This window comes from Scylla paramamosain, chromosome 16 (genome assembly GCF_035594125.1).
Source record: "Scylla paramamosain isolate STU-SP2022 chromosome 16, ASM3559412v1, whole genome shotgun sequence".
Taxonomy (NCBI): Eukaryota; Metazoa; Arthropoda; class Malacostraca; order Decapoda; family Portunidae; genus Scylla; species Scylla paramamosain.
The window spans coordinates 13,105,001-13,120,000 of NC_087166.1; the positions used below are offsets into that span (position 1 = coordinate 13,105,001).

At 43.3% G+C, this 15,000-nt stretch overlaps 1 protein-coding gene and 1 long non-coding RNA gene across 10 annotated transcripts in view; one reads left to right on the forward strand and one right to left on the reverse strand.

Annotated features, from left to right (window-relative positions):
* Positions 1-15,000, reverse strand: part of LOC135108067 (cell adhesion molecule Dscam2-like) — an 82,344-nt gene that overhangs the window by 30,215 nt on the left and 37,129 nt on the right. For all 9 annotated transcript variants that reach the window (XM_064018664.1, XM_064018663.1, XM_064018669.1 and 6 more), the window contains exon 3: positions 4,854-5,128. In XM_064018664.1, the coding sequence (XP_063874734.1) occupies positions 4,854-5,089 (236 nt within the window). In that variant the 5' untranslated portion in view covers positions 5,090-5,128. The remainder of the gene's footprint in view (positions 1-4,853; positions 5,129-15,000) is intronic.
* LOC135108069 (uncharacterized) overlaps positions 1-15,000 on the forward strand; it is an 86,908-nt gene that overhangs the window by 14,778 nt on the left and 57,130 nt on the right. The gene's annotated exons all lie outside the window — the stretch shown is intronic.

A 15,000-nucleotide genomic window follows, 5' to 3' on the forward strand; every position in this document is an offset into this window, starting at 1 on the left:
TGCGCTCCTCCACACGCCGGTTGGGAGGCACTGAGGAGCCTCGCGGGCACGTTTAATGAGGTAATGGAGAAGTAATTAGGAGGCAAGCCGCTTACAAGACGAGTGAGAGAGACGGCCGTCGACACAAAGTCTTATCGATCACGAGGACTTGCTAATCGGATTGACGGAGAGAGAGAGAGAGAGAGAGAGAGAGAGAGAGAGAGAGAGAGAGAGAGAGAGAGAGAGAGAGAGAGAGAGAGAGAGAGAGAGCATTTTTTACTCAAACTTATAATATTCTCATTAGGTGTCAGCGAAACAGATGAGATGAATTAAAAAGTGAAAAAAAAGTGGAAGGATAAAGAATGGAGCAAAATGAGAAGACGCATTAAGGAAAAATGATCGAAGAAGAAATTACTTAAATGATTAAGAAGTGAGAAGAAAAGAAGAGGATTAGAAGGAAATTAGAGGGTAAAAGAAGATAAGGGGATGCCAAAGGTGTTGATGGAGGAGGAGGAGGAGGAGGAGGCGGAGGCGGTTGTTGCTGCTGTCCCTTCCTCGGACATGGGCACAAGAGAGGAAGCGAGTTAGGTAAGGAAGAAAAGAGGGAGGAAGGAAGGTAAGGGAAGAAAAAGCGATCGAAGGAAGGAGGGAGGGATAGAAGGAAAGATGGATGGAGATAAAGAATTAGGGAAGATAGGAAGGAGTCAGAGGAGGAAAAGGAAGGAGGGAGATCTTGTAACTAGGAACTATTTAGTAAGAAGCCTGGACGTGAGAGAGAGAGAGAGAGAGAGAGAGAGAGAGAGAAAGTTAAGACAGTACATATATTTTTAAATGGAAGTTATTCGAATAAGAGGGAGAATAAGGAATGGAAGACATGTTGTGTAAACGTATGCCAGAGAGAGAGAGAGAGAGAGAGAGAGAGAGAGATAGCACGGAGTAGAAGGGAGTGAAAAGGAAAACAACTGGTGCATAAGACGAGTGGAGGGACGGAGAGAAAGGAAGAAAGGAAGGAAGAGAAAAAGGCGGGAGAGGGAGGAAGGGAGAGAAGAGGAGAAAACCTATGGAGAGACCGAGGAACTGAATCCGGAGAGACGTGACCTGAGGCGCGGACGGAAAGTAAGAGGTGGAAGGAAGGAAAAAGAATCGTGTTGGCGAGAATAAGCTGGATGATTACAGGCCCAGAGAACGTGAGAGAGAGAGAGAGAGAGAGAGAGAGAGAGAGAGAGAGAGAGAGAGAGAGAGAGAGAGAGAGAGAGAGAGAGAGAGAATTCGTAATGGTGTAAGATTTCGTATTTTTTTTTTTTTGCGAATCTTAAAACTATTGGGTATGGTTAGTGTCTGTGTGTGTGTGTGTGTGCGTGCGTGCGTGCGTGTGTTACCGAGAGAGTGCGTTAAGTGAGTGAGAGGAAAAAGGCAAGAACACGAGGTGGGAAGAGGTTCGGGCGAGAGGCAGAATGGATACACGGAAGAAATATGAATGCAGAATGGCTGGTGCTTGTAGGGCGGAGAGAGAGAGAGAGAGAGAGAGAGAGAGAGAGAGAGAGAGAGAGAGAGAGAGAGAGAGAGAGAGAGAGAGACACACACACACAAACACTTCCCCTTCCCATTCTCCCCCCAACGAAAAATCCACTCCGGGTCTCTCTCTCCTAACACGCCTCAATGTTTGCCTCGTCTGTCGCGGCAATGCGCTCCCCCTCCTGGCGATAACCACTATAACGGTTACGATAACAGCCCATCCGAAGCCTCTGTTACGGCCACCCTTCCTCCCCTACCCTGCCTGCCCTACCTACGTCTCTTACCTGCGCCCCAACCCTATCCTCCCTATCCCTTCGTCCCCTACCCTGCGTCCCTACCTGCCTATACTCTCTCCATGACCCCTCTTACTCTTCACCCTCACCTGTACAGCTCTCTCCGTATCGTTTTCTGTTCTGCTTTACCTGTTCCTTTATTAACACCTGTTTGGGTCACGTGAGGCGAGTTTCTCTTTATCTTTGGATCTTCTTTCTATTCATCATTGTTTTCGTGTGTCTTTGTCGATTTTCGAATCAATTATCATAGTTTTCTTTACGTATTTCCTTACCTTCTCTCACTTCGCTTTCTTTTTTTCATTCCTTCCTTTCTCCAGTATTTCCGTTCCTAACTCCTCCTTCATTCTTACTCCTCCCCATTCCTCTCCTTCATTCCTACTCTTCTCCATTCCTCTCCTTCCTTCCTTTCCCTCTCCTCTTGTACCCTTTATCTAATCCACTCCTCATACCCTCTCCCAACTTACGACCCTGTGTTCTCTCTCCCTCTCAGTCCCTTCCTCCCTCCCTCCCTTTCGTAATGGCGTTGAACCTGATGGAATGTCAGAATTTGTGTGTGTGTGTGTGTGTGTGTGTGGGTGTGGGTGGGGTAGGGTAGGGTTTAGGATAGGTATTTGCAGAGAGAGAGGGAGGGGGGTAGAGGGAGAGGGAGGCAGGAGAGGTGGGTGGACAGGTGGCAGAGCGAGTGGGAACAGGTGAGCGGAGAATGGGGAGTGCAATGGCCCATGACCAGGTATGGTGTAAATATTTAATGGCCGCCGCGTGCCTCGCCAAAAGAATTCACTGAAAGGAAATGACCAAAAAAGTACGAATGCAACAGTCATTACCAAGATAATAAAATTCGGGACTCCACAAAGGGAAGTGCTTGTAAATGAAAATAACTGAAATAAAAATGTAAGTGTTGAATAGAGGGATTAGCCAATAAGATATTCATAACTTCGTTACTGTAAAAAAAAAAAAAAATTAAGGTGAATCGTGCCCTTTTTTTTTTTTTTTTTACTGTATCCTCACGTTCTTGAAAGGAATTGATAAGAAAAGCACATGAAAAATGCAAATATTGAATGCAAGAATTAGTAAAACATTTATAATCTTTCTCATCGTAAAAGAAAAGAAAAATAAGGTGCATCTTTTTTGTTTGGCCATTTCCTCACGTACTTTAGAGAAATTAATAAAGGTGCGTGAATGAAGTGACTTTGCGTTTTCAGTGAGGAAGTAAAGTTAGCAAATAATTAAGCAAACATTGATGACTATACTCTTACAAAGCTCAGGTCTGTACCGCTCCAGCTTCCCACCCTCCAATTTTTCACCCGGAACACAGCAGCATTAAGCAGTACACTTTACAACGCAAGGTATGACGGGGGCTGATATGACGGGGCTGGCAGCAGTTCGTGTAAGCGGCAAAGTTTGGGCGGACGCGAGTCGGGGAACGAGAGACTTAAACACCATTACCATTCGCTCTTAATGCGCCAGATTAAGGGCATTGAAACTTGAGCCATACTCCTCCTCATTACCGAGACTTCCAGACGCATGTTTTTACGAGCGTTTGGCGCTTTTTTGTGGTTATTAGTGGTGTTGGTTAATGAGGATGTAGTGTTATGGCCGAGTGTCTGCTACTCTTGTGTGAGATTAAACGCATTAAGGGCATATTCTCTTATTAAGGAAGATGATGGATATTTGAATTAGTCTTTATGTGGGGTTATTTTACGAGAATGTAATGTAAGGAGTGTGTGTTGGTGGCATATTATATGTAGTAAAGCTGTATCCTCGTTCTAATGACCATATTCCGAAACACTTCTGTACCAAACCTTCACCACTTTCAAAAGGCTCTGGTTGATGTGACACGAGTTTTTAACGTTTTCAAGTAACATTAACATTTCTATATTTTGAAAAGTCAAAACCCTCTTGAGAAACGGGCTAATCATCTCTTTGGCCTTGGAAAATTGTCGTGGTGAGAGAGGAGAGTGTTTCGGAATATGGTCCTAAGAGTGCGTATTCATTTGCATATGTTACTTCGTAGGTGTCCTATAGTGGGCTTGATGTTAAGCTATAATGAAGCAAGACGCTTAATGCCAAACCTGTAATGAAGTAACGTGATTCCTATGTAATTTATCATACGTATTATGAGACAAGTTTTAGTTGTTTCGTGACAACAGCTGATGTAAACAGTTTTCTTTATTCCATCAGTTTGAATACAAGGTTGATGGCATTATACCAATTAAAGTAATTGATGATGAGAATAGTAACTTGGCACGCAGTTAACATATAATTCAGTGAGCCTATATTAAAAAAAAGTTTTTGAAAGAAACTCAGTAACATTATCCCACTGACATTAATCAACAACATAAAACAGTAATTTGAATATGGACTACATTTCCCTTAGGTTTTAGGAAGCTTTTGATGAGAAATGAAGTAATACTCTTTACAAACGCAGTAAATAATAATATCCTACTTGTACAGTATTATACAAGACTCTAATAGTTTAAATACGACAGAGAAACTCCGTAGACTAAAATAAATAAATATATTCTTTTGAATATACTCTTTGAAGCGCTCGGTAACACTACACTACTGACTAATGAAGACCGTAGTAAGTGAAACATGGAACAAATTTCTCGTAGATTTACACACTTTATTTTTAAAGAAATGTGATACTTGTTTGTGCATTCATAAATCGGCTTCAGTCTTAAACACCCAGCGACACAGCAAAACTAAGTAATTTAGTAGTATGTTAAATAAGGCTTGTGTTTCCGTAGAGTTTACATTTTTTTTTTTGTAAGGGAATGTGAAACTTTTTTTTCGTGCATTCATATCCCCGGCTTTGGTCGTATTGGCAGCGCTGGCGTAAGGGGGAACAACCAGACGGACATACATGCCGAGTGTACAGTATGTAGCTGAAGGAATGATCCTCTTGCATGCTCCTTAATCCTCTTACCTCCTCCTCCTCCTCCTCCTGTTCTCTTGTGTCCTGTCTGTCTCTCTTTCCCTCGCTGTTTTTATTCTTTTTTAAAACTTTAAGCCCCTGCTAGTTTCCTGTTGGGTTATTGTACTCAGTTATTGTTACCGTCTTACCTGCTGCTGGGGAAGCCTGTGGCTGGGTGGCGGTGGGGCTGTGGCTGCACTGTGGTGGTGGTGGTGGTGGTGATGGTAGGGGGGTCTCTCTGCTGTGGTAGCGCTGTGGTGGAAGACTGGTGTGTAAAGTAGTTTCCCTCCTGTTTCTCCTGTGGTTCTTGGGGTGCTGATGTCGGGAGGGGAACTGCAGTGGACAGCGGCTGTGGTATCTGGTCAGGGGCACAACACCACAGCATCTGACGGGAAGGCCTCTTCCCGTACTCTCCTCCCGCACTCTGCCGGGGGACACAACGAGGAGTGAGTGCACGAGAACTATTCACGTCCTAAAGTAATTGGTACTTGTCAAAAAATAGCAAACAGAAAACGGGATAAAAAAAAGTTAAGTGGTGACCGGGGGGACCTAAGTATATTACAAAGCTTCCATTATTCTCTTTTTGAAGGGAAAAATATTGCGACGCGGAGTTCTGAAGTGCACGAGGCAAGTGGTGAATTAGTGCATCTTATTGTATGTCTCCCAACGTAGATTTGCCTGGGCTTATTCTCTCTCTCTCTCTCTCTCTCTCTCTCTCTCTCTCTCTCTCCTCTCTCTCTCTCTCTCTCTCTGTCTGTCTCTGTCTCTCTCTCTCTCTCTCTCTCTCTCTCTCTCTCTCTCTCTCTCTCTCTCTCTCTCTCTCTCTCTCTCTCTCTCTCTCTCTCTCTCTCTCTCTCTCTTTATATTCATACTCATATGTTTATTTGTACTCCCTCGCTCGCTCTTTATATTCATACTCATATGTTTATTTGTACTCCCTCCTCCTCCTCCTCCTCCTCCTCCTCCTCCTCCTCCTCCTCCTGCTGTGCCCTTTTGTATATCTTCGGTCCACAAATGAGGAAAATTCTGGTTGGCTGCACACATATTTTCATCATTTATTTCATTGTATACCTTTATTTTTTTAGTTCTTCTTAGTCTTTTTTTCCCGTGTTATCAAATTTATAATATTTTATATGGTTGCTGCTACTGTCATAAGAAACTGTCTATTGAGTGTACATCTAGTTTGTCCTCTTCTCTAATGTTGAATTGTATTGATTTTTCATGTAAGCACTGCCAGTTTATGGTTCCTTCTATAGTCCTACATTATTATTTTGTTTTCTTTCCTATCTATTCCTTAGGTATTTTGACAACGTTCTTTTTGTTTTATTGCAAGTAATTTATTCTATCCTTGATTTTTGTTTTCCAATTCTTTCTTTTGTATTCTTTATGGTTCAGCTCTGTGTTCCTTATCAGCTTTCTTTGTTACTCATCCCTTGGTATTTTTGGTGTTTTTCTTTTTTTTTTTTTTCCCAGATCCTTCCTGTGTTTTTTCTCTTTTTATCTTGGCTATTTTACGTTTTATGTGGACGGATTTTAATGCCCTCCCAAATTATTTATTTTTCCTGATCCTTCCTCCCTTCTTTGATCTCTCCTCCGTTCTTTTCTTTCTTCCTAACAATTTCCTGGTAATTTGGATACCGCTTTAAATTTTTCCTCCCAAGAGATTATTTGCTTTTGTTATTGGATGCTTGAGCTGTTCTATAATTTATTGCTTTCTTTTTCTGGTAATTTGGAACTTTTTAAGTTTCTCTCTGACTTATTTTTTTCTCCTGTATTTCCATTATTATTTCTTTCAAACATTTTTCCTGAAAATCTGAACACTTTTTCATTTTTCCCCCTCCCAGATTATTTACTTTCCTTTTCCTATACCTCATTTTATTCTTTAATACTTCCAACATTTCCTGAAAATCTGAACATTATACCATTTTTCCCTCGTGGATTATTTACCTTTCTTTCCCCGATGCTTTCCGCCATTCTGCCGTCTCTTCCCGTTCTTCCCGCCTTAATCTAGATGGTCAAATACGCCATCAAAGACCACTGTTGACACTAGTGCTAATTCCAACCAACGACAGGCCGACCCCGCCCCTCCTCTCCCTGCCACGGACACACACTTCAGTATTCTATTTAGACGTGAGTGGCTTGTCTATAGGAGGGAGGGAGAGGGAGGGCAGGGAGACGGGGAGGCGTAGAGAGGGTGAGGGCAGGGATGAATGCGCAAGTGAGAGGAATGAAGGGAAGGAAAAGTGAATGTGAGGGGACGAGAGAGGGAGACGTAGCTACCCGCGTATATAATAATAATGTTTTGAAAGTAATGGGGTTGTATTTTGGTGGCTAGTGGATGGTTTAGCTTGGGTTGGCTTGGCGTGGTGTACATATGGAGGGTATACTAGTCTCTCTCTCTCTCTCTCTCTCTCTCTCTCTCTCTCTCTCTCTCTCATCTCTCTCTCTCTCTCTCTCTCGCTCTCTCGTCTTTGTTTCGTGATTGTGTCTCTTGGGAATAGTGTTTGAGACTGCTGTGTACTTTCGATTGTTTATATGCTTACTTTCCTCCTCCTCCTCCTCCTCCTCCTCCTCCTCCTCCTCCTCCTCCTCCTCCTCCTCCTCCTCTTCCTGCTGTTCTTCCTTCTCTTTCTCTTGTTGCTTGTGCTGTTTTTTCCTCCTTTTCGGTTCAGTCCCATATTATTTCTCCTCATTCAGCTTATACATTCATCATTTTCCTCATTGCTTCTCCTCCACCTCTTCCTCTTCCTTCTCCTCCTCTTCCATTTCCTCCTCCCTCCTCCTCCACCTCTTACACTTTCTCCTCCTCCTCCTCCTCCTCCATTTCAGTGCGAGCTACCACTGTCGGTAAAATCAAAGAGAGCACGTCCCGTACTCTTATGTTTTTTTTTTTCTTTTTAATTTTGTGATAGTGGGAGTAAATGTTTCTACGTGAGTGCATGTTATGTTAATGCTTATGTCAGTACTCGCCTGCGTTGTTCCCTCTCTCGCAGCGTAAACATTTGGCTAATGCTTGATGGACAGGAGAGTAACATTAGGAAATGACGCTTGAATTACTGTGTTAAGCCTCTGTGTCGCTAGGAGGAAAAAATGGTGCTTTGTTTTCCCAGTTGTTGATGATGATTTTGTTGTTGATGATGGTGGTGAGTGGTGGTGGTAATATTTGTTGCTGTTAATATTTTTTGATGTTCTTGTTATTTTTTATTAGTTTTTCATTTCGTTCCCTTTTGGTAAGTATATATATATTTTTGATTTTCTTTTCTTTTTGTTCTCGTTTTCTTCATTATTTTATATTGGAAGTTTTCGCTTTTGGTAATGTTTAATGTTATTATTTTTCGTGTTCCTCTTTTTCGTCTTCTTTCACTTTGATCTTTTCTTCCTCCTACTCCTTTATTTTTTTTCCTCGTAGTTATATACGTCTTTAGATATTTTCCTTGTTCTGGATGTACATTCTTGCTATTATTATTATCTTTTACTGTTTTTTTTTTTTGGCCACTTCCTCTTCGTCTTTTTCTTCTTGTTCCTCTTTTTCCTAAGTATTTTACGTTCTTAAATATTTTCCTTCTTACTGATGTTCATTATATATCACTGTTATTGTTTTCCATGTCACTTCCTGTTCGTATTTTTTTTTTCATTTTCCTCTTTTTCTTCTTACCTTCAGAAATGCACATCCTGTTATTGATGAAGATGATGACTGTTGTGATTATCCTTTTCTTATTTTTTCCATCCATTTTCTCTTCGCCTTCCTCTCTCTATTTTACTTCTTGATTACGCGTTCCCTGAAGTCATTTACCGCCTGCCGAAGACCAATCAGGGCGGGAAGATGTTTTTATGGCTTCCCGCGGACCAAGAGAAGGTATCGTAACGAGAAAAGAGGAGCGAGGAGACGGGAAGAAAGAACTCATAATCCCTCGTTCCCTTCATAGTCTTCCCGCCTTTATGAATATCCTACTCCTCCCGCTCCTCCTTAACTCTTCTCTTCCTCTGCTTATCTCCATTTTCCTTCCTCTCCCTCTCTCTCCCTCCTCCCTGCTTTCTTTATCTATATCTTACTCCTTCATCCCTCACTGCTTCCTACTTTCCCTGGACTTAACTCGGCTTTTGATGTAGATTAGGATATATTAGGGGTCCTCCTGTGTGTGTGTGTGTGTGTGTGTGTGTGTGTGTGTGGTGTGGTGGGGACGTGCTATTCATATCGTCTGTCAGCTCTCTCTCTCTCTCTCTCTCTCTCTCTCTCTCTCTCTCTCTCTCTCTCTCTCTCTCTCTCTCTCTCTCTCTCTCTCTCTCTCTCTCTCTCTCTCTCATCTCCTCTCTAGCATCATTACCTTCGCGCTCACTATTTTGCCTCTGCTCCACTACCACCACCACTACCACCACCACCACCACCACCACCACCACAGTTCCCAAGGGCTATAGACTCGTACTCAATAAATATAAACCATTAATGAAAGGAAGAGAAGTAAATACTCTTGTTTACTTACCAGTCTGTTTGCGTAGACCTGGCTCTCTTATCTGTGTGTGTATGTGTGTGTGTGCTCAGAGGGCCCTGTACGAACATTTAATTATTCTTGTGTATTTTCCAAGGAATATTATCCATGTGGAGAGAAAAAAAAAAAAAAATTATATATATATATATATATATATATATATATATATATATATATATATATATATATATATATATATATATATATATATATATATATATATATATATATATATAATATATATTACAGGTTTAAAAAATTGTCAGGTGATGTATTTCATTTTATTTAAGATTTTTTTTTCTTTTTAATCTTTTCGTGCTCATTCAGTTGACAAGAGAGTTAATAACATGCCTCCTGTTTTCAATCTGAGCGATAACTTTTGAGTGACAAATGGAGGAGCGATTTTCATTACTATCATTATTATTTTTGGCGTCAACATTATATCAAACGTTTATGAATTTGTTGTTTGATGTCCCTGCACCGATGAGATTTTTATGAAGTATTAGCAGCGACAATATTGCTCATTTTGTTGTCGTAATAGTAGTGCAAGTAGTAGTAGTGGTGGTGGTGGTGGTGGTGGGGGTGGTAGTGGCGGTGGAAGTATTAGTTTCTGGTGTTCTGCAAGTTTGTTTGTTAGTGAGGGAGATCAGTCAGTCTGCAGGTATTGATCAGTCCTCTTCCTCCTCCTCCTCCTCCTCCTCCTTCTCCTCCTCCTCCTCCTCCACCCTTTTCTCCCCCTTTCTGCAACGTCCTCACTATCATTTTCTCTCTCCAGCTTTCCCGGGGCTTCCCTCCTTCCCTCTCTCTATCCTGGTTAAGATCTTTCCCGCCCAACCTAATCCTCTCTCTCTCGAATCACATCCCCCTGTCCAGTCTTTCTCTATTCCCTCTATTCTCTCTCTCTCTCTCTCTCTCTCTCTCTCTCTCTCTCTCTCTCTCTCTCTCTCTCTCTCTCTCTCTCTCTCTCTCTCTCTCATCTTGTTTTTTGTTGTATTTACTTTCGCATCTTCCATTGAAATTATTATGGTTAAGAGTTTACATTCCTTGTTTTTATTATGTTGCCTTTAGTTATAAGTACATTAAAGACTCGTTGATTCAATATACCTAATGCTTATAGTAGAATACAAAGGCCTATTCTCAGTATTTCATAATGATAGCTGCCACCTTTCCTTAATTTCTTGCCTATGTACTGTAGTTCGTATTTTCAGCCTCTTTGTTCTCTTATCAGGACTGTTCAAAAAGGTCACAGTTATGATTAGTTGTGTTCTTATGAGTACTTTTCTATTGAGGATGCAGAAAGCTTGTTAAACCATCATTTGTCATGAAAAACACCCTTGAAAAAATTAATAGTTGCAACTAGAACCTTTCCAAACCAGTAGAGATAAAATACACAAACGTTTCAGAATAAGCGTCTAAATCTCATGAAAAAAAAAAAAAGAGTAAGAAAATAGTTTAAGAAGTGGAACATGAAAACCCCCCAAGCTATGCAATTATTTAGGGCATTCTGGTGATACTCTCCCTGTCTTTCTTTTCCTCTCAGTACCTGTAGGAACGTCGAGCAAACTCCCCTTCAGGCTCCCCTCCTTTCCCCTCGAACTCTTTAAGAAAACGTCAGAAAAAGATGAGGTTAAATCTCCCTCCTCTTCCTCCTCCTCCTCCTCTCCTCCTATACTCCCTCCTCCTCCTCCTCCTCCTCCTCCTCCTCCAACGACGAGCGGTCAGAGTTTAGCCGGAATCCGGAGATTAATACGAGAGTTTTGTCGTGACGCGGCGTGACGGGTGACAGGCGAGTGGGGGGCGAGTGACACCCACACGTCACACCAGAATGAATAGTGGAGTGGGCGCAGGAAGGATGAAAGACGGGGCGAGGGACGGTGTAAAATAGAGATTAAGTATACGTAGAGAGAAGGGAAGGGGAAACTAATGATGTAGGGGCGGGAAGACTCAGGGAAGGACGCGAGTCAGGGCTGAGAAGGGGGCTTTGAAGGGCTTTACCGGGTCAGGGGAAGGAAGGATGGACGCTGGAGCTGGTTCGGTATATAATAAGGAGGGTGACTTAGAGAGGTCTGGCTCTGTGTGTTTCTAGAATTGATATGTGCTTGTGGGAGGTTGTATGTAGGTGTGTGTGTGTGTATTTGTGTATGTCTATTTGTGTGTGTGTGTGTGTGTGTATTCTTGTGCTCTGCGTGTGTTTGTTATTCACTTTCTACCTGCGTTTCTCTTTTTGTCTCTCGCTCTCACCTTTTTTACCAACTATCTTTGTGTCTCCCTTACTGTATTTTTTTTTCTCCTGCGCTCCTCAATTTAATTTTCCTCCTACACCTCTCTCTCTCTCTCTCTCTCTCTCTCTCTCTCTCTCTCTTCTCCTCTCTCTCTCTCATCTCTCTCTCTCTCTCTCTCTCTCTCTCTCTCTCTCTCTCTCTCTCTCTCTCTCTCTCTCTTTGGTCAATCCCTCCCACACCTCCCTTTCTTTATCCTAACCACTCCCTCCTTCCTTCGCTCCCTTCTCTGCCCTTCGTTCCTCACCCTCCCACTCTCCTTCCCTTGAGGCGTTAGCAAGGGAGGCAGCCAGGCGTGTGTGTGTGTTCCTCCCCCCCAATCACCGGGTTTTATGTGAAAAGATTACCCGCGTTTCCTCTCGCCCCGTCCCGATCGCACGACACTTTTCTCCCCTCACCTCCGATATATGATAAGTCCTAAATAACCCCTTGCACTGCTCCTTGCATCACCAAATTACCCAGCGGCGGCGGTGAGGGAAAGGGGCGAACTGTGTGTTTTGAAAAGAGAGAGAGTGAGGTGGAGTCGAGTTGAGTGAGGAAGGGGAGAGAGAGAGAGAGGGACACGGGCGGAGAGGCGGCAGAGGAGAGGGAGCGCTAAGTTGTGCAAGGGACGAAGTATTCTGAGAGGTGAGCGAGGGCCAGAGACACGGGCCCACTAACAGCCTGGTCAAACATGGTACTCTCACCTGGTCGCACACAGGTAACGAGCTATGCAGTGAAGGTTCCTCCTCTTCCTCCTCTACCACCACCAGCTACGCCACCTCCCCTCCAGCACACACACACACTCCTTCCCACCTTCCCCAGTCTCTCCCAGCGGTTCAATATATAGAGTAAGCGTGTACAGGAGGAGGTAACAGCAGGGAAAGCATAGTAGGTTAAGTTAGGTTCTAGTCAGTGCGTGGCCTTTGTGTGTGTGTGTGTGTGTGTGTGTGTGTGTGTAGGATAGGAAGGAAAGCACTATGGATTAGGTCAGTGAAAGTGTTATTGTGTATAAAAGAGAGTTTATAAATGCACTGAGAGTAACACCAGGTAAAGCATGGTTGGTCAGGTTAGGTAAGATTGTGTTTGCGTCTATGTACCTGTGAAGCATAGAAGGTTAGGTGCGACTCTCTAGGGCGAGTGTTTATAGATGCACCGATAGTAGAACAGCAGGTAATAGATAGGAGAGGTACGCATCACGGTGGAAGGCTCGGCAGGTGAGTGCTTAATTAGACACGGTTCGGTAAAGAACAGGTAGAGCTATGTACTTGTCAGGCGCGAAACACGTTCGTGAATCTTTACATTGAATGAGAGTACGGGAGGGAAAAAAAAAGTTAAGGGTAAAGAGAGAACGGCGAAAATAGAGGCATTTGAAAAGAGAAACGAGTGTGTGAAATGAGAGTGAGAGAGATTGAGGTTGAGATTGAAAAGAGAGAGAGAGAGAGAGAGAGAGAGAGAGAGAGAGAGAGAGAGAGAGAGAGAGAGAGAGAGAGAGAGAGAGAGAGAGAGAGAGAGAGAGAGACCAAATGACACGGATAAAAGAGTGGCACGGAAAATGAAGCGAAACTGTGAGAGGAAAAGGAACAGAAAAGAGGAGAGTGGAAAGAGTAGCGGGGCACACAGATATGGGGTAAAAAGAGGCATCGGGGACCCGCCGGCCACGAGGCGAAACGACCCCGCCAAAATTTTATCATTCCAACGAGCAAAATAACTTGCAATTGTTTTTGGTCAATGGTGAGCCGCGCGAAAATTAGCTGGTGGAATTGGCGGTGAAGGCCGGTGATTTTTCGCCCTAAAAAAGAAAAAAAAAAAAAAAATGGGGGGAAAAGTGACATGCACCAGAGAGAGAGAGAGAGAGAGAGAGAGAGAGAGAGAGAGAGAGAGAGAGAGAGAGAGAGAGAGAGTCCTGTGCCCCCTTTGCAAGCACTAACTTCGCTCACTGACGATTCACAAGCATGTCTGCAATCCTCTCTCCTCTCTCTCTCTCTCTCATCTCTCTGTGTGTGTGTGTGTGTGTGTGTGTGTGTGTGTGTACCTCTTCTATTGAACAAGGAAACAAGAGAGAGAGTTCGCTTTTCGTGATCATTTCGAAATAACCAGCAGGAGGCGGCGTCACTTGCTCTAATTAAGGTTGCGAACGCCATAACTTCCTCGCTCAGTCAACAGTCGACGCAAATTTGTCCATCGCGCAAGCAAAGTCGTGCCGCGCGGAATGGGACGAGTTGTGACGACCGGCAGCTACTTTATTTGGCATAGTCCAACTCGTCCCGATGCCTTTGTTTTAGTCTTCGTCTCTGTATAACAGCGAAAATTTGCCTATGTGTTTTTTTTGTGTTTTTTATTTCTCGGTGTGTGAGTTGTGTGTGTGCGTGTGTGTTGTGTGTGTGTGTGTGTGTGTTTGCGTGTTGCGTTCTTCCCTCGTTTGTTTGAATTCGTTGTTTTGCTTTGTTTTGTATCGTGTTTTCTTGCTTTAGTTTCGAAGAAGTGGTGTTTTCTTTTTACATTTTATTTTCTTTCATTGTGTAACTCGGACGCATCCAGAGAGAGAGAGAGAGAGAGAGAGAGAGAGAGAGAGAGAGAGAGAGAGAGAGAGAGAGAGAGAGAGAGAGCACCGGACAAACTAATATCTAAACCACCGTATGGGATAAAAATAAACAAACCCATCGACAAAAAACAGCAAATTATAACCTCTGTATAACACACACACACACACACACACACACACACACACACACACACACACACACACACACACACACACACACACACACAAGCCGTGGGAACCGAACCAGGTATCCGGATTCCGCTATATTGCTCTCCTGGGACGGACTTCAGTATTTAGCCAACAAAAAACGGAGGGAAAAAAAATCTCCTTTAAGCTGAAGCAGACGGGAGCTGGCAATATATACAGAGAAAAATGCCTTTGGTGTCCGAGAGAGCGAGGGTTGATTCGCGAGGGTAAGAGAAGAGTATCCTACCTCTGTCACCTCTCTCTCTCTCTCTCTCTCTCACTCTCTCTCTCTCTCTCTCTCTCTCTCTCTCTCTGTCTGTCTGTCTGTCTGTCTGTCTGTCTGTCTGTCTATCTCTTGTCTGTCTGTCTATATCTCTCTTTTTGTAGACAGCTTGACCTAGAGAGAGAGAGAGAGAGAGAGAGAGAGAGAGAGAGAGAGAGAGAGAGAGAGAGAGAGGAGAAAGGGGGAGGGAGAGATTCAGTGAGAAATTCATTTGGAACCGAAAATAAGTTTGATAAGAGAAGTCTGCGTGTTTGTATGAGAGAGAGAGAGAGAGAGAGAGAGAGAGAGAGAGAGAGAGAGAGAGAGAGAGAGAGAGAGAGAAACGTAGTCATGTCATTCCTCACTCCCTGCCATCAAATGTTTCCATACCTCCATCCTCTAAACCACCTTTCCATCATCCATCCCTTACTCCCTCCTACCTCGTCCTCCTCTTAACCTTCACTAACCCTACTCTTCCTCATCCTGTCCCTCCCTCCCTCCCTTCCTCCCTTCCTTCACGTATCTGCCAAAACCTGTCAAATAATCAACGCTGTCCCG